Consider the following 19,783-nt stretch of genomic DNA (forward strand, 5'->3'; position numbering starts at 1 on the left):
GAGACTTTATTAATTCTGTATATGTACATGCCTGCCCATTGTCAAGGACACTTACTTATTTAAAGTAATAACATCTGTCTTCATTGAAACTATTGGTACCATGTGATATGATTTTTTCCCCCTTTTTTAAAGTTTTTATTCCTTCTCTTTACCAGAAACATTGGAGATTACCAGTAAATTCAACACCATATATGACAGGATGGTTACCGCATTGACTATCATGTATTTAGAAAAAGATCAATTTTTAGAGGAAGAAGATACTGGAGAGATGATATAGGCCAAGGGTCAGCAAACTTTTCCTGTAAAGGAGAAGATAAATATTTTAGGTTTGTGGGCATATAGTCTCTGTTGCAACTACTCAACTTTGCCATTGGAATGTGAAAGATGCCATAGACAATATGTAAATGAACAGCTGTGTTCCAATAAAACTATTAACAAAACTGGCAGCTTTATGGACTCTTGATATAGTGATACAGTCCATTCTAGAGAGGGAACATTTTTCCTAAGGTTACAAAATTAGAGGTTGGGAAAGGGTCACTATGTGGAATGTTGTTAGCAGTTTTATTTAATGAATGAATAAATGGAACCCAAGTGGTTAAGGAATTTCTCTAAAGCTAGTAGTGACACTGGGATTCCTTCTTAGTTTAGCTGGGCCAAATTTCTACCTTTTGAACTACATCATGGTGGTTTTCTGTACTCTCCAATGTCTTAGGTAGAGAAAAAGAAGGACCTTGTCAATTTTCAGCAGTGCTTGGCTGAATATTGTTGATTGAATAAGATGACGGTAGTTACGGTTTGGTGGAAAGGTTTGACTGGGCCCTTGAAGATGGGTTGTATAATTTGGATTCTTTAAAATTTTTCAACATGTATTTCCTTTTGCATGAAAATAATAAAAGAGTTATGTTCTTCTCTCTGATTCCAGTAGCTGCTGGTGGTGGTGACAATGTCAAATAACGGCCTAGACATTCAAGACAAACCCCCAGCCCCTCCGATGAGAAACACCAGCACTATGATTGGAGCCGGCAGCAAAGATGCTGGAACCCTAAACCACGGTTCCAAACCTCTGCCTCCAAACCCAGAGGAAAAGAAAAAGAAGGACCGATTTTACCGATCCATCTTACCTGGAGATAAAAGTACAGTATTTCATTTCTTTCTCACCATTTGTATACTTAAAACAATTTTTTCTGGTAGCTTAGGTAAAAGGGCTGTCCTTTCCTTGACTTAATTTTCCTTTAATACCTTTTTCCCCCTTAAATACTTCCCTTGTCTGTCTTTCCTAAGGCAGCTGAAGTCAAATAGAAAATAGACTTATTTTTATACTTTATTAACTATTGCTGAGCAAAATTCTAAGAAAATAATTATGCTGTTGCTGGAGTTTGAACAACCTGAAGCCATATGTTTATAAGTTATAAAACTTTTATGAACTCACAAAATATAAGAAATACTGGAATGGCTTCATTTGGAAATGTTTTTTTCCAAGCTAGTGTCATTTTTGGAATGTCTTCTTTCTGGATTCTTGATTGCCTCTTCTTTATTCATATGTCCTCATCTCACATCTAGATTTGGAGATTAAATATCAGTAAGAAGGGCAAGTAATCGCTGGGAAAAAGAAGCAGGACTCAGTATGAGTTTACTAAGACTAGGTCATACTAGGTGGGCTCATTTTATTAATAAAACTTCTAGAAGAATAATCAGGATTTTAAAGATTTTATTTATTTATTTGAGGTGGGGGGGGAGAGCATTGGCAGGGGAAAGGGGCAAAGGGAGAGGGAGAAGCAGGCTCCCTGCTGAGCAGGAAGCCTGATGCAGGGCTTAATCCCAGGACCCTGAGATCATGACCTGAGTCGAAGGCAGACACTTAACTGACTGAGCCACCCAGGTGCCCCGAATAATCAGGATTTTAACGGTGTATCTGATAAAGTCGCTGAAATCCTATGGACAAGATAGTGAAATAGAGGTTTGGGTGTCCACATTGATAAATGATTTTTGTTTGACTACCCAAATATTTATTTAAGTGGCCTTGATATGAGGTAAAATTCTCAGTCATGCTTGCAGGGCCTTTTCTTGTGGCGTGTTGATGAAATTGGCTTTCTGTTTATAAATAGTTATCATGAGCTTCTGATTTAGATGGACCTGGTTCAAATCCTGGATTCATCACTTACCAGCTCTCTGACTTTAGATATGTCAGTTAGCTCCTTTGACTTTTAGTTTCCTATCTCTAGGAAAGGTTGGGATTTTCATATCTCTAAAATTGGGATAATATTTCACAGGGTTGTTGTGTGAAAATTACATGCAAATTTCCTAATTAAGTACTTTCCACACAGAAGGTACTTCATTTTAATGTGCTTTCTCTTTACTTCTTTATTGAATCTGGGAGGCATAGCTAGTAGACTATATGATAAAATCAGAATTAGGATTCTGAAATAGTAGGCCAGATATAACAAGCACAATGGTGAATTGCAGAAAATATCTTATATTGCAGAAAAATATAACTGCATGGTTATAGATCAGTGTAAGATAGTAGATGATGTATCTTTAACCAAATAAGGAACACAGAAAGAGGCAAATCAGGAGGGTTGGTAGTTGAAGAGAACAGGAAAGATTTTAAACACATTGCATTTGAGGTGAAAAGATAATTTTAGACACTTTGCATTTAAGATGTCTTGACACTGATGTCTAATAGGCAGTGATAATACATAGAGGAAATGATTGTTGAATAACTGAAATGAGAACTATTGAGAATTTTTATTATTTTGGGCTTGTATCTTTGTGTGTGCTTACTATCCCCTGTTCCACCTTCATAGTGAGCTCTTTTGGGGTCTAGTTAGAAGAGATATGGGTAAGTTGCTTAGTTTTCATTTTTTGGCTAACTCATTTATGTAGTAGCTGCCAACTTCCTAGATACAGGGGCTATGATCTAGGTGGTGTTACCCTGCCCTAGAATCTTCTCCCACATATATAGCCACTTTGTTTATCCCTCAGTTTAGGTGTGTGCTTATTTTTAACATTGTGCTTTATCAACCATAATTTTTAATCTCTGTAAGTATGTCTTCAGCCCAAGTTTCTACATGTAGTAAAGAGGACTCTTAAAATTAAAAAGTTGGAATTGTTCTTGCTGACTAGGAAGATAAGAAGAGTCCTGCTTCGTAGATACCATCAAAATTAAAAACTTTTGTGCTTTGAAGGACACCACCAAGAAAGTAAAAAGATAATCCACAGAATTGGAAAAAATTTTCTTAAATCATATATCTGATAAGGACTTGTATCACAAATATATAAAGAGCTATTACAACTCAACAATAAAAAGACAACTCAGTTACTCAATTAAAAAAATGGGTAAAAGATCCGAATAGACATTTCTCCAAAGAAAATATACCCATGGCCAATAAACACATGAAAAGATGCTCAAAATCATTAGCAAATCAAAAGCACAGTGAGATGTCACTTCACACCACTTCACACTAGGATGGCCGTAATAAAAAGATAATAACAAATGTTGACAAGGATGTGGAGAAATTGGAACGCTCATACACTGCTGGTGGGAAGGTAAAATGGTACAACCACTTAGAGAAGTCTGGCAGTTTCTCAAAGATTAAGCATAGAGTTACCATGTGACCTAGAAATAGAAACATATGTCCACATAATACTTGCACGTGAATGTTTATAGCAGCATTATTCATAATAGCCAAAAAGTAGAAATTACCCAGATATCCATCAACTGATGAATGGTTAAGTAAAATGTGGCATATCCATACAAAGAAATATTCTTTGGTAATAAAAAGAAATGAAGTTCTCATCCATGCTGCAACATGGGTGAACCTTGCAAACATTGGGTTAGTGAAGTCAGACAAAAGGACCACATATTATATGATTCCATTTATATGAAATATCCAGGCAAATCCATAGGCAAAAAGCAGATGCATGGTTGCCTAGGGCTGTGGGAGGAGGTAGATGGGATTAGGGGGTATGGAGTTTCTTCATGGGGTGATGAAAAGATGAGGACCACAGGGGAAGGGAGAGAAAACTGAATGGGAAGAAATCAGAGAGAGAGAGAAACCGTGTGAGACTCTGGACTCCGGGAACGAAATTGGGGGTTACAGAAGGGAGGGGGTTGGGAGGATGGGGTAACAGGGTGATGGGTATTAAGGAGGGCTTGTGTTGGGATGAGCACTGAGCACTGGGAGTTATATGCAACTAATGAATCATTGAACACTACAACAAAAACTTATGATGTACTATATGTTGGCTAACTGAACATAATAAAAAAAAAAGAAAAAGAAGAAAGAAAACCTTGAAAAAAAGAAAAGGAAAATGTTCTAAAATTGATTGTGGGGATGGTTGCCCAGCTCTGTAAATATATATAAAAAGTCACTGAATTGTGAACTATATGGATGAATTGTACAGTATGTGAATTATATCCTGTCTAAAACAGCAGATGGAAGCATAACCCTTAGGCATCATTGAGAACTAAAGGGATGATCTTATGTACTGAACGGGGAAGTGGGGGCCTGAATATCTGGGTTGTAGTCTTAGTTCTCTCATAAATTGGCTGTCCAGTTTGGGTCAATTATTTCTCTGTAGACTTAAGTGGCTTCATCTAAAAAACTAGTGAAACCAGTAGACATATAAGGTCTCTTATAGTTTCAAAATCCTATAATTATATAAATGATATTATAAAGATGAAATTGGATTGGGTTGTATACCTAGTGAAAAGAAACTAGGCCATTGCAAAGTACTTTAATCAGTGATAAAGCTGTATGTAGACCCAGAGGTTCTTGGACACCCTTCACTGAGTGATCCTAGGCCAAATCTGTTCTGAAAATAAATCTTACAGCTTAAGATCAAAGCAGTTTCTTTGTGAATTCAAAGTATAGATATAGAAAGTGTAGAGTTTTAGGAAGTTCTTGTGAAATAATCTAGTAACCTCTCTTTCATCCCTTAGTTATAGATTTTCTTTGCATGCCCTGAGCACATAGGTTTCACCCATTTGCTTTAAGATGGCTATAATTTATGCATATATCAAAATGAAATAAGTGAAGTTTTTTTCCCTTTTGTTTGGAGCCTTTGTTCAGCTTAATTTTATGCTAATTGATATTATCTTTCAACCGATAAGCATTTGTTGACCTTTGCTTTGTGCCTCACTTAGTCCTAGCAGGATACAAAACCGTGTTGGCAGTCTTTGAAGTGGTATACCCTTACTAAAGTATTTAGCCTAGAAATGGTCTAGAACTGGACTTAGAGAAGCAAGATTGAGTCCTATCTCTGACATTATTCTGTGATTTCTTTTCTTTTTACCGATTTATTTTAATCTCAGTATCATCTGTAAAGTGGGAATAATTGTAATTCCCGTCACCCCTATCATTAATAGGCTTTTGCCACTTGACATAGTGGATACAAAACCATTTTCTAAACTGTAAAACACTACAAATATGAGGTTGGTTTTTTGTTTGTTTTTTTTTTTTAATGGGAAACTAACTTCTTGTTTTAATCTGATGCCGACAAGTCATTTTTAGTTGAGGAGGCTGAGATTTAGAGAAAGTTAAATTGCTCGAGATCTCACAGCTGGAAAGTGTCAGGGATGAGTGTGGAACCAAGTCTTCCTGAAGTATCTGTTACAGCAAAACCTACTATCTCTGTTAGTTGTTCTCAACCCAGATTATACATCTGACTCACTCATGGTGCTTTTAAAAAATAACAGATGCCTAGGTCCTACCCAGACTTTCGGAGCCAGAATTACCAAAGGGGTAGTTTTAGGTCTCTAAAGAGATTTGGGAAATGAGAAAGAAGAGTCTTTGTGGCCTGCGGTAGTGGTTGAGATTTGAGCTGGCAATGGTTAGGATGTCTGTGGGCATTACCTAATGCTGACCTCCAGCACAGCTTCAGTGTGTGCCTGGGGAAATGCATAAATAAATCGAAGAAGCTGTTGCTGAGGCCCTTAATATGTGGCGATGGGTTGCAGAATTTTATGTGGGAAAGCCTGGTACCTGTGGTTAGTATCTGGAGCCTTTGGTTTATTCTAATAAGTCCCACAGCATTTAGTTTGGAATCTTTTTCTGGCAGAATTTTCACAACCAAAGTGGAATTCTCCAGGCTTGGGAAGAGTTTAGCAAAGTTAATTTTAAAACTGGACTACGTCAGTGTTTATCTCTACCAAGTTTGGAGTGTTTTACTGCCTTGGTCTTAGATTAGCTCAGCTGAACCAATGAGAGGTGCTTTTTAAAAATAAATCTTTAAAAAAAATAAGTAAGGCCGATGATTTGTGCTGAAACATGGATGGCTGTACTGCACCACAGAATTTGGCAGTGTCAGCCTCATTTCCCATGCTATCAGAGAGCCAAATGGACTAGGCCAAAGATAGGGTTAAAGTTAGGATGGGTGAGGTTGTAGGCTTCTTTTTCCACTTTGTTTCTTCAAACTTGTGATCTCTAGTTACATGACATCAGAATGATTCTTTCTTCTTTCTTCTCATAGTTTCTCTTAGTGAGTGGGTTGGGAAATCTTACTCTGAAACTTTCTTATATTAATAATAACTCATGTTTGTAAAGCTTTTAGCTTATAAAACGTACATTTTCTTTACCTTAGTTGGTCCTCAAATTAATAACAATAATAAAAAATAGTAAAGTAACAAATAGTAATTACACAATAGTAATAACCATAAAATAGTAACAACAATAACCCAGCTACTATTTGTTGAATGCCTATTAATTACCACACAGTATATTAGGAACTTTGATGTTTGTGAAATATACCAGCCCTTTCAGGTAGATAAATATTTCACTTATTAGACAGTAAACTGAGGTTCACAGTGATTAACTGACTTTCCCAAGGTCATCTAGTTAGGGAGTGGCCGAGCGGGGACTGAATCTCTAACTCTACTGTACAACACTGATACTCTTAGGTTTAGCAGGTCAGCAACTTGCCCAAGGTCACATGCTGCATAGTTGTAGTGCGTGGAGTCTGAATTTGAATCATTGTCTCTTGACTCCTGGACTGTACCCTCTCACTCTCACCATATAGTGTTTGAGGGCTCCCATCCGAGAGATGTTCGGACTGATGCCTTTAGTAGAATTGATTTGGTTGTTTCTTTTAACATACTTTAAAACAAATTTGCTTTTAATGACATCCATTCTATCACTCACTGGCATATTCATGTAGTCTGCAATATGGGGAAGGCACAGTACATACAAAAGAAGCCATGTTGGAGTTCAAGCACTTGAAGTTACCACCATTGTCCATCCCTGACTTCGTGACCTTTGGTTAAGGTTGCTTTACCTTTCTTGGCTTCAGTTCTCTTATCTGTAGTATGGGTACACAGTAATATTTATCTCATAGAATTGCTGAAAGGATTATAAGACTAAAGACGTGAAAAATGTTATGTGAACTGCAGCCTTGTTAAGAGTTGGTAGAAATTTTGGTGGCTACTGTAGCTTGCAGTTGTGGTTTCCTTTTGGAATCTGTGATTAACACTTAAAGAGTTGTTAACGAAGGAGGTTGGAGCAAGATGGCAGAGGAGTAGGAGACCTAGATTTCGTCTGGTCTCAGGAATTCAGCTGAATAGGGACCAAACCATTCTGAACACCTACAGACTCAACAGGAGATTGAAGAGGAGAGTAGCAACAATTCTCTGAACAGAGAAGTGACCACTTACTGGAAGGTAGGACCTGCGGAGAAGTGAATCTGAGGCGATATTCGGGAGGATAGACGGCAGGGGAGGGGGGCCTACGTCGGCCGCTTCTGGCAAGTGATAGAGCCGCGGAGCACAAAATCGGACCTTTTAGAAGTCGGCTCCGCTGAGGGACGTCGCTGCAGTGGCTAAGCGGGGGGTGGAATCCTTCCAGGACATTGTGGTCGCAGGACCCTCGGGGGTCACAGAAAGACCGGGGGTGCCTGAGTGCGGCAGAGCTCCCAGGTATCGGAGCGGGGAAGCCGGCTGCAGAGACAGAGCGGGGGCCCGGGCTCTCAGCTGGGGGTTGCCATAAACTGTGATCCGTGGCCCAGTGGGACCACTGCTCCTCCAGCAGGGACCCAACAAGCGGCAGAGCCGGGGAGACTCCCCTTTCTCCCCCGGGAGGAGCGGCGCGGGAATGCACTGCAGGGATCTGCTGGGTTTGGAGACTCCACACGGGGTCGGGTGCCAGAGATACAAACGCTTGGTCACAGGCCGGGTGAGCACGGAGTGCGGCCGGACTCCAGGGAGACGGGAGTGACTGCTTTTCTCTGGGGGCGCACTGAGGAGCGGGGCCCCGAGTTCTCAGCTCCTCCGGGTGGAGATTGGGAAGCCACCATTTTCGCCCTGGTCCTCCAAAGCTGTACCAAGAGCTTGCAGGGAATAAAAGCCCCAGAGAGCAAACCCGAGCAGCTTGCTTAGCCCAGACCGACAAGCGCGGGGCAATTCAGCCTTGGGCAAAGACATTTGGAAACCACGGCAACAGGCCCCTCCCCCAGAAGATCCGCACGAACAGCCAGCAAGCCAAGAGCAAGTTTACCCATCAAGGAGAAGGGGGGAACTCCAGCGCTAGGGGAATACTGCACATGGAATTCATGGCTTTTTTTTACCATGATTCATTAGTTCATCAAAGTTAATTTTTTTACCTTTTTTTTTAATTTTTCTTTTTCCCTTTTTCAACCAACATCTTATCAATCCCTTTTTTTAAAAAAACATTTTTTATTTTTCGTTTTTAGAGTCATATTTTATCCCTTCATAGCAGTTACCCTTATTTTTGGCATATGTATATATAAGTTGTTCTCTCTTTAAAATTTTGAGATACAGTTTCTTCTAACAGATCAAAATATACCCTAAATCACTAGTGTATGGCTTTGTTCTAGTCTCCTGCCTGATCACATTCTCTCCCTTTTTTCTTTTTTTTTCTTAAATCTTCTTTTTTCAAACAACTTATCAATTCCTTTTATAAAATCTTTTATAATTTTCATCTTTACAGTCATCTTCCATCCCTTCATTGTATCAACCCTTATTTTGTACATATGTCTTTCTTCCTTTAAAATTTTAGGAGGCACTTTTTTCTAACAGACCAAAATATGCCCAAAATCTAGTGTGTGGCACTGATCTATGCACTAGCCTGATCATATTTGATCATATTCTGCTTTTTTTGTATTGTTCTGTTTTTGTTTTTATCTTTTTTTTTCTCTTTTTTCTTTCCCTTTCTTTCTCTCCCTTTTCTTTCTTTCCCTTTCTTCCCCCTGGTTTCAGGTCTTTTCTGATTTGTATACAATATATTTGCTGGGGACGTTGTTAACCTGTTAGCATTTTGTTCTCTCATTCATCTACTCTCCCCTGGACAAAATGACAAGATGAAAAAAATCACCTCAGCAAAAAGAACAAGAAGTAGTACCGTCAGCCAGGGACCTACTCAATACGGACATTAGTACGATGTCAGACCTAGAGTTCAGAAGCATGACTTTAAAGATACTAGCTGGGCTTGAAAAAAGCGTGGAAGTTATTAGAGAAACGCTTTCTGGAGAAATAAAAGAACTAAAATCTAACCAAGTCGGAATCAAAAAGGCTATTGATGAGGTGCAATCAAAAATGGGGGCACTAACTGCTAGGATAAATGAGGCAGAAGAGAGAATCAGCGATATAGAAGACCAAATGATGGAAAATAAAGAGGCTGGGAAAAAGAGAGAGAAATAACTACAGGATCACGAGGGCAGAATTTGAGAGATAAGCGATATGATAAGACGAAACAACATTAGAATAATTGGGATCCCAGAAGAAGAAGAAAGAGAGAGAGGGGCAGAAGGTATATTGGAGCAAATAATAGAGAACTTCCCTAATGTGGGGAAGGAAACAGGTATCAAAATCCAGGAGGCACAGAGAACCCCTCTCAAAATCAATAATAATAGGTCAACACCCCGACATCTAATAGTAAAACTTAGGAGTCTCAGAGACAAAGAGAAAATCCTGAAAGCAGCTCAGGAGAAGAGATATGTAACCTACAATGGTAGAAACATTAGATTGGCAACAGACCTATCCACAGAGACCTGGCAGGCCAGAAAGGACTGGCATGATATCTTCAGAGCACTAAACGAGAAAAATATGCAGCCAAGAATACCATATCCAGCTAGGTTGTCATTGAAAATAGAAGGAGAGATAAAAAGCTTCCAGGACAAACAAAAACTAAAGGAATTTGCAAACATGAAACCAGCCCTCCAAGAAATATTGAAAGGGGTCCTCTAAGCAAAGAGAGAGCCTAAAAGCAGCATAGATCAGAAAGGAACACAGACAACATACAGTAACAGTCACCTTACAGGCAATACAATGGCACTAAATTCATATCTCTCAGTAATTACCCTGAATGTAAATGGGCTAAATACCCCAATCAAAAGACACAGGCTATCAGATTGGATTAAAAAACAAGAGCCATCGATATGCTGTCTGCAAGAGACTCATTTTAGACCCAAAGACACCCCCAGATTGAAAGTGAGGGGGTGGAAAACCATTTACCATGCTAATGAACACCAAAAGAAAGCTGGGGTAGCAATCCTTGTATCAGACAAATTAGATTTTAAACCAAAGACTGTAATAAGAGATGAGGAAGGACACTATATCCTATTTAAAGGGTCTATCCAACAAGAAGATCTAACAATTGTAAATATCTATGCCCCTAACGTGGGAGCAGCCAATTATATAAGGCAATTAATAACAAAAGCGAAGAAACACATTGACAACAATACAATAATAGTGGAGGACTTTAACACCCCCCTGACTGAAATGGACAGATCATCTAAGCAAAAGATCAACAAGGAAATAAAGACTTTAAATGACACACTGGACCAAATGGACTTCACAGACATATTCAGAACATTCCATCCCAAAGCAACAGAATACACATTCTTCTCTAGTGCCTATGGAACATTCTCCAGAATTGATCACATCCTAGGTCACAAATCAGGTCTCAACTGGTACCAAAAGATTGGGATTATTCCCTGCATGTTTTTAGACCACAATGCTTTGAAACTAGAACTCAATCACGAGGGGAAAGTCGGAAAGAACTCAAATACATGGAGGCTAAAGAGCATCCTACCAAAGAATGAATGGGTCAACCAGGAAATTAAAGAAGAGTTAAAAAAATTCATGGAAACCAATGAAAATGAAAACACTACTGTTCAAAATCTTTGGGATACAGCAAAGGCAGGCCTGAGAGGAAAGTATATAGCAATACAAGCCTTTCTCAAGAAACAAGAAAGGTCTCAAATACACAACCTAACCCTACACCTAAAGGAGCTGGAGAAAGAACAGCAAATAAAGCCTAAACCCAGCAGAAGAGAAATCATAAAGATCAGAGCAGAAATCAATGAACTAGAAACCAAAAGAACAGTAGAACAGATCAACGAAACTAGGAGCTGGTTCTTTGAAAGAATGAACAAGATTGATAAACCCCTGGGCAGACTTATCAGAAAGAAAAGAGAAATGACCCAAATCAACAAAATCATGAATGAAAGAGGAGAGATCACAACCAACACCAAAGAAATACAAACGATTATAAGAACATATTATGAGCAACTCTATGCCAGCAAATTAGATAACCTGGAAGAAATGGATGCATTCCTAGAGATGTATCAACTACCAAAATTGAACCAGGAAGAAATAGAAAACCTGAACAGACCTATAACCACTAAGGAAATTGAAGCAGTCAGCAAAAATCTCCCAACAAACAAAAGCCCAGGGCCAGATGGCTTCCCAGGGGAATTCTCAGACATTTAAAGAAGAATTAATACCTATTCTCCTGAAAGTGTTCCAAAAAATAGAAATGGAAAGAAAACTTCCGAACTCATTTTATGAGGCCAGCATTACCTTGATCCCAAAACCAGACAAAGACCCCATCAAAAAGGAGAATGACAGACCAATATCCTTGATGAACATGGATGCAAAAATTCTCACCCAATACTAGCCAATAGGATCCAACAGTACATTAAAAGGATTATTCACCATGACCAAGTGGGATTTATCCCTGGGCTGCAAGGCTGCTTCAACATCCGCAAATCAATCAACGTGCTACAAAAATTAACAAAAGAAAGAACAAGAATCATATGATCCTCTCAATAGATGCAGAAAAAGCATTTGACAAAGTACAGCATCCTTTCTTGATCAAAACTCTTCAGAGGATAGGGATAGAGGGTACATACCTCAATATCATAAAAGCCATCTATGAAAAACCTACAGCGAATATCATTCTCAATGGGGAAAAGCTGAGAGCTTTTCCCCTAAGGTCAGGAACGCGGCAGGGATGTCCACTCTCACCACTGCTATTCAACATAGTATTAGAAGTCCTAGCCACAGCAATCAGACAACAAAAAGAAATCAGAGGCATCCAGATCGGCAAAGAGGAAGTCAAACTCTCACTCTTTGCAGAAGATATGATACTGTATGTGGAAAACCCAAAAGACTCCACCCCAAAACTCCTAGAACTCATACAGGAATTCAGTCAAGCAGCAGGATATAAAATCAATGCACAGACATCAGTGGCATTCCTATACACCAACAACAAGACAGAAGAGAGACAAATCAAGGAGTCGATCCCATTTACAATTGCACCCAAAACCATAAGATACCTAGGAATAAATTTAACCAAAGAGGCAAAGGATCTGTACTCAGAAAACTATAACATACTCATGAAAGAAATTGAAGAAGACACAAAGAAATGGAAAAACGTTCCATGCTCCTGGATTGGGAGAACCAACATTGTGAAGATGTCAGTGCTACCTAGAGCCATTTACACATTCAATGCAATCCCCATCAAAATACCATCCAGTTTTTTCAAAGAAATGGAAGAAAAAATCCTAAAATTTGTGTGGAACCAGAAGAGACCCCGAATAGCCAGAGGAATATTGAAAAAGAAAAGCAAAGCTGGCGGCATCACAATTCCGGATTTCCAGCTCTATTACAAAGCTGTCATCATCAAGACAGTATGGTACTGGCACAAAAACAGACACATAGATCAATGGAACAGAATCGAGAGCCCAGAAATGGACCCTCAACTCTATGGTCAACTCATCTTTGACAAAGCAGGAAAGAATGTCCAATGGCAAAAAGACAGTCTCTTCAACAAATGGTGTTGGGAAAATTGGACAGCCACATGCAGAAGAATGAAACTGGACCATTTCCTTACACCACACACAAAAATAGACTCCAAATGGTTGAAAGACCTAAACGTGAGACAGGAGTCCATTAAAATCCTAAAGGAGAACACAGGCAGCAACCTCTTCGACCTCAGCCGCAGCAACTTCTTCCTAGAAACATCGCCAAAGGCAAGGGAAGCCAGGGCAAAAATGAACTATTGGGATTTCATCAAGATAAAAAGCTTTTGCATAGCAAAAGAAACAGTCCACAAAACCAAAAGACAACCGACAGAATGGGAGAAAATATTTGCAAATGACGTATCAGATAAAGGGCTAGTATCCAAAATCTATAAAGAACTTCTGAAACTCAACACCCAAAGAACAAATAATCCAATCAAGAAATGGGCAGAAGACATGAACAGACATTTTTCCAAAGAAGACATCCAAATGGCCAACAGACACATGAGAAAGTGCTCAACATCGCTCGGCATCAGGGAAATCCAAATCAAAACCTCCATGAGATACCACCACACACCCGTCAGAATGGCTAAAATTAACAAGTCAGGAAACGACAGATGTTGGCGGGGATGTGGAGAAAGGGGAACCCTCCTACACTGTTGGTGGGAATGCAAGCTGGTGCAACCCCTCTGGAAAACAGTATGGAGGTCCCTCAAACAGTTGAAAATAGAGCTACCATACGATCCAGCAATTGCACTACTGGGTATTTACCCCAAAGATACAAATGTAGGGATCCGAAGGGGTACGTGCACCCCAATGTTTACAGCAGCAATGTCCACAATAGCCAAACTGTGGAAAGAGCCAAGATGTCCATCGACAGATGAATGGATAAAGAAGAAGTGGTATATATACACAATGGAATATTATGCAGCCATCAAAAGGAATGAGATCTTGCCATTTGCAATGACATGGATGGAACTGGAGGGTGTTATGCTGAGTGAAATAAGTCAATCAGAGAAAGACATATATCATATGACCTCACTGATATGAGGAATTCTTAATCTCAGGAAACAAACTGTTGCTGGAGTGGTGGGGGGTGGAAGGGATGGGGTGGCTGGGTGAGAGACATTGGGGAGGGTATGTGCTATGGTGAGCGCTGTGAATGGTGCAAAACTGTTGAATCACAGATCTGTACTTCTGAAACAAATAATCCAACATATGTTAAGAAAAAAGAAAAAGAAGAAGATAGCAAGAGGGGAAGAATGAAGGGGATTAAGTCAGAGGGGGAGACGAATCATGAGAGACGATGGACTCTGAAAAACAAACTGAGGTTTCTAGAGGGGAGGAGGGTAGGGAGGTGGGTTAGCCTGGTGATGGGTATTAAAGAGGGCACGTTCTGCATGGAGCACTGGGTGTTATGCACAAACAATGAATCATGGAACACTACATCGAAAACTAATGATGTAATATATGGTGATTAACATAACAATAAAAATTTTAAAAAAAGTTGTTAATGAGATTTTCCAAATAGCAGCTCTTGACAGGGTTCCTCGAAGATAGAATTAAAGAATGATTCTGGGGTAAACTACCTTTCTCTTCCTACATATAGGCTTGTATTTCCTTTGGTTTAGATAGGGCTACTGGGAAGACCAGAGTAAGTTATTTTGTGCGCTGAGACTAAACAGACCCAAGAACAGGTTTCCCAAGAAGTTTCCAAGAGTTCTCTGTAATATCTGTCTGAAGCAGGATTCTAAGCTCTGGATATGGGCCTGGATTTCTGGAACAAATAATATGTTTGAAACTGAGGCCAAAAGGGTAAGCCTCTTAAAACTCCAAATATCTTAAATACTCTTCATTTCTTTCTTACTCTAATCCTCTTCCTTTTCCCTCTCTTTCCCTCTTTCTCTTCCTCTGTGTTCTCTTCTTTTACATAGTTGTTGTCAACAGGGGTGGAAGCATTGATGGATGTATGATATTAGGAGTTGGGCTTGGGAACCAACTATGTGTTCAAGATTTTCTAAGGAAGTAACATTATAAAATTATCTGTTTGGGGTTTGTTCCTATGGCAGTGTTTTCATGTATTTGTTGTGTGGCCTTGAACTACTCCCTGAGCTTCTCTGGGCTTTCTCATCTTAAAATAAAAAAAAAAAATCGGATAAATACTCTGTAAAGTCATATGTGGCTCATGAACCAGGGTTCTTGTAAGTTCCTCCACTGCACTTTTACACCTTTATATAGGAAAATGCACATTTCAGTTATGCATTGACTGCACCTATGTGGCCACTAACATGACCAAAAAAAAAGGATGTAGCTAGTTCCCTAGAAGCTCCCTACATTTTCCCTTCCAGGCACTAACATCTCTCTCCGTCCCAAAGATTAACTCATAAATGAGTTTGTCTGCTTTTTAACTTGCTATACGTACAATCAAACAGCATATATTCTTTTCTTTGCCTTTGTTTGATTAACATTGTTTATAAGATTTATCTGTATTTTTACATGTAGCTTAGCTCGTTTTCATTGCTGTATAATATTCTCTACTAGGAATATTTTCCACCGTACTATTGATGAACATAAGGTGTTTCAGCCATAGACTGTTATGAGTAATATTTTCTGACCCTTCTAGTGCATGTCTTTATACATGTGTTCACACATTTCTATTGGGTACGTATACATAGCGAAATTGCTGGATTATGCAGGTACTTGTGTTAGACTTTGGTTGATAATACCAAAAATTCAAAGTTCAAACACATAGTTGTTCAATATATATTCCCACCAGCAATGAATAAGAGTTGCACTTACTTCAGTTTTTGGTCACCACTTAGTATTGTCAGTCTTTAGTGAGGTTGAGCAGCTTTTCATGTTAATTGGCCATCTGGGTGTACTTTTTTGTGAGGTGCCTGGTCAAGTCTTTTGCCCATTGAAGAAAAAATTTTTTATTGATTTACAGGAGTTCTTATCCAGATACAAGCTTTTTGCCAGTTACTTCATTTATGCACTTAATGGTATCTTTGACAGAATTTAATATAGTCAAATTTATTATTCCTTTCCAATGCTTTCTGTTCTGTTTCTGGAATCTTTACCTGTCCTAAGTTATGAAGATTTTTTTCTCCTATTTGAATTTTTCTATGTTTTGTATACACAATCATATTATCTGTAAATTGTGATAGTTTTGTTTCTTCCTTTCTAATCCTCCTCCCTGTGCTTCTTTTTCTTTCCTAGTTTCACTGGCTAATACCTTTAGGGTTATGATAAATAGAAGTGACATCCTTATCTTATTTGTAATCTCAGAGGAAAACTTGTCAACATTTCAACCATTAAGTATGTTGTTGGCTCTAGTGTTTTTTGGTAGTTAGCTTTTATTAGATTAAGTAAATTCCCTTGTAATCCTAGTTTGCTAAGAGGTTTTAATCACAATTGGATATAAAATTTTAACATGCTTTTTCTGCATTAATTGAATTATATACATTTTCTCCTTTATTTTAATATGGTAAATTACATTTACTTGGTTGAAAAAATTGAGATATAATTCACATTACAGTTCACCGTCTCAAAGTGTACAGTTCAGTGGTTTTTAGTATAGTGATAAGATTGTACAGCCATCACAGTGCTCTAATTCCAGTACATTTTCACCACCCTAAAAAGAAACCCTGTATTTCACCGTATTTCCTTCTTTTCCCAGCCCCTGGCAATCCCTGATCTACCTTCTGTCTGTGGATTTGACTTTTCTGGACATTTTTTATAAATGGAATCACATAATATGTGGCCTTTTGGGACTGGCTTCTTGCATTCAGCATAATGTTTTTAAGGTTCATCCATGTTGTAGCATGGATCAGGGCTTCATTTCTTTTTACAGCTGAGTAACATTTTGTTGTATGGATATACCATATTTTTATTTATTTTGTTCATCTGTCCATCAGTTGAGGGACATTTGCTTTTTGACTGTTTTGAATAATGTTGCTATGATGCTATGGACATTCACTTACAAGTTTTTGTGCAGACATAGGTTTTCATCACATTCCTCTAGACTCATACTTGCTAGTCACCATAAAAAAATTTGCTAGCAGCAGCAGTTGTCCCAGGCAGCCTGATGTTTGTGACCTTGAGATATGGGCCTACCAGTATCCTGAATTTTCTTTATTTTCTCCATTGTATCTTGTCTCAGTCCCAAGCTTGGAGTACATCTCTAATAAGAGTTTATTAAATTTGGTTGACTTGCTGGGCAGGTGGAAAGCTGGGACAAAGATCACTGTTTTCTGGGCCTTTGTTTATTCTGTTTCCTTCTGGAATGTCCTTCCCTATCTCTGCCTGACCCACTCCTGTTTATCTTTCATGAGTTCTTTTAGGTATTATCTTTTCCAGAAAGGTGATTTTTTTACCTCCTTTTATCTGTACCTGAACATGGATCAGTGACCTACTTTACAGATTGAAGACTTGAACTCAGAAGAAGAAGGTAACTTTTGCAGGGCCATAAAGTGGGTTAATGGCAAAGAGAATACTGGATCCATCTTCCTCTCCTAGTCCAGAACAGATTTCTTTTAATTCCCTGACTTCAGTCTTCTCAGCTGTGAAATGGGGATGATCCAAGCTGTGTAGTTCTTGGAGTTGTTGTAAGGAACCAATGAGGCAGTGAATGTGAAAAGGCTTTGTGAAGGGCTATACACATGTGAGGGAGGTGATTGGTGGCTCTGTGACTCCTTGACTTCTCCAGTTCCATCCTGCTTTCCTGCCTCAGGCATCCTGTTTCCTGCTGGTGGTCCCCAGCCAGTGAGTACTCAGCCTAAATTGCACAGCACTTGGGATATATCCTGCCAGCTAGGTTTTTTTTCCCCCACCCTTGTACTTCCCTCCTCTTTCACTTCAGCCGAGCCTTTCCTCTTCTTATAGTCCCTTTCTGGTCTATGTTAAACTGTTATTTCAATCAGTAGTTGCTTCCATTCAAATCAGTCGGTAGGCATCAGGGGATATCACAAAGGATAAAAGATTTGATCAGGTGAACTGAGTCTTACCTCTGTGTGCTCTGTGATGCAGGTTGAGTCAATTTACTTTTCAGGGCCTCTTCAGGGAGTAGGATAACAGTCTCTAAGGTTACTTCTTAATATTTTTGGTGTGTTCTTGAATAACTTATTCTGTGTTGGGTCCTTAATGGAAGATTTGGAAGTTTAACAATCATAATTACAAGCCATGATTATGGTCCTCTAGAAGCTTACATTTTAAGTAAAGAGGTAAGTCTTTAAAATAGCAAGGAATCATACAAGACAGGAAGTGACTAAGTGCATGGTGGTATGGCAGACTCAGTGTCTTGGGAATTAACAGAGGGAGGAAAGGTCAGGAAGAGAAGTGGGACCTAGACCAGTCTTTAAAAGATGACTGAGAGTTTGACAGGGAGATTGGGAGGAAGAGCATTCTAAAGCAAGAAGAAGAAAAAGTGAGCAAAAACTTGGAGGTGGTAATATGGGAGGTATATGCAAAGGTTATGGGGCAAAGAGTAACCTGTGGAAGCCAACTTTAGCATTACTCTGTATGTTCATGTGGTAATTGATTTCGTTTCCTTGGGGCTCTTTTCTATAGACTACTCATCCTCTGAGCCACTCTCTTTCTGTGTCTCCATTACTGGAGTTTCTTTTGTATTGACATTCCATGCCTATGATGGTATATTATATAGTATATTAATAACAAATTAGAAATAATATATAAAAATAGAAGATATATAAGTATAAAAAAATCTAAATAAAACATAAAAATAACATAATTGTTCTTCCCTACAATCTTTTAAGTGACTAGATCAGAGGAAATTTAGGAATAGTAAGCAATTCCCAAAGTCCTGTACCATGTCCCATGCATTCTAGCTATGAGTAAGACAGATGGACTTACATCATAAATGAGTGCTTAATTTGGGCCCTGGTAAACTCTTGGCCTTCCCTTTCTAAAAGCAGCTGCTTCTGGAAGGGAAATTGCCAAGTGCATAAATAGCTTAAACCCTAGCAGTTGGCGTATAAACAAATAGTTCTCAGTAAGACACTGAGGAAAGAAACTTTGGAATCAGACCTGGGTTCAAATCTCAGCTCTTACTAGCTATGTGAGCTTGAGCAAATTATTTAATGGTTTTGTTTTTTTAGTTTCCTCATCTGTAAAATGACAGTAGTAATAATCTATCTCATAGGATTTTAAGAATTAAGGAAAATAATATGTGTTATGGTATCTTATACATGGTAAGTTCTTATTCAATGTTATTTCCTTTCCTTATTTTACTAAAATATGTTTTCTTGACTCAACTTGAAATTCTTAATGGGAGGTAAAACAGTAGAATGTAAAGGGCCTTGGCTTTGAAGCCACACGTTTTGAATTTCAGTCACTCCAGTAACTATAGGCAAGTCTGTGCTTCAATTTCCTAATCTACAAATAGGATTTGTGGTGCCTCTCAGGATTGTGGTGATTATATGAGATGATGTGAATGGAGTATCTATTAAAAACTGTGGGATGCCATGTCAGGAAGAATCTAACTACAGAGCTTTGAGAGTATTCATCTTTCTGTTTTCATAGACTCATGGAATGTAGGAACTGGAAGGGTCCTTATAATCGTCTAGTCCATTCTCTCCATTGTTTAGATGAGAAAGTCGAGAACCTGGACTATATGGGTGTATAGGGGCAAAATTGGCCTGGACTCTAGAACTTCTTGCTCCTTCCCTCCTCCTCTCCCACCCTACCCATTTTGCTGCCTTTCATCAGGATTATCCTGGGTCTGTGGAGG

General features: G+C 38.8%; 1 protein-coding gene across 5 annotated transcripts in view; it reads left to right on the forward strand.

Annotated features, from left to right (window-relative positions):
• Positions 1–19,783, forward strand: part of PAK1 (p21 (RAC1) activated kinase 1) — a 150,066-nt gene that overhangs the window by 75,243 nt on the left and 55,040 nt on the right. For 3 of the 5 annotated variants that reach the window (XM_027580607.2, XM_027580610.2, XM_027580606.2), the window contains exon 2: positions 923–1,133. In XM_027580607.2, coding sequence (XP_027436408.1) covers positions 944–1,133 — 190 coding nt within the window. In that variant the 5' untranslated portion in view covers positions 923–943. The remainder of the gene's footprint in view (positions 1–922; positions 1,134–19,783) is intronic. The other 2 variants (XM_027580609.2, XM_027580608.2) reach the window with 1 other exon arrangement.

Source organism: Zalophus californianus, chromosome 11 (assembly GCF_009762305.2).
Source record: "Zalophus californianus isolate mZalCal1 chromosome 11, mZalCal1.pri.v2, whole genome shotgun sequence".
NCBI lineage: Eukaryota > Metazoa > Chordata > Mammalia > Carnivora > Otariidae > Zalophus > Zalophus californianus.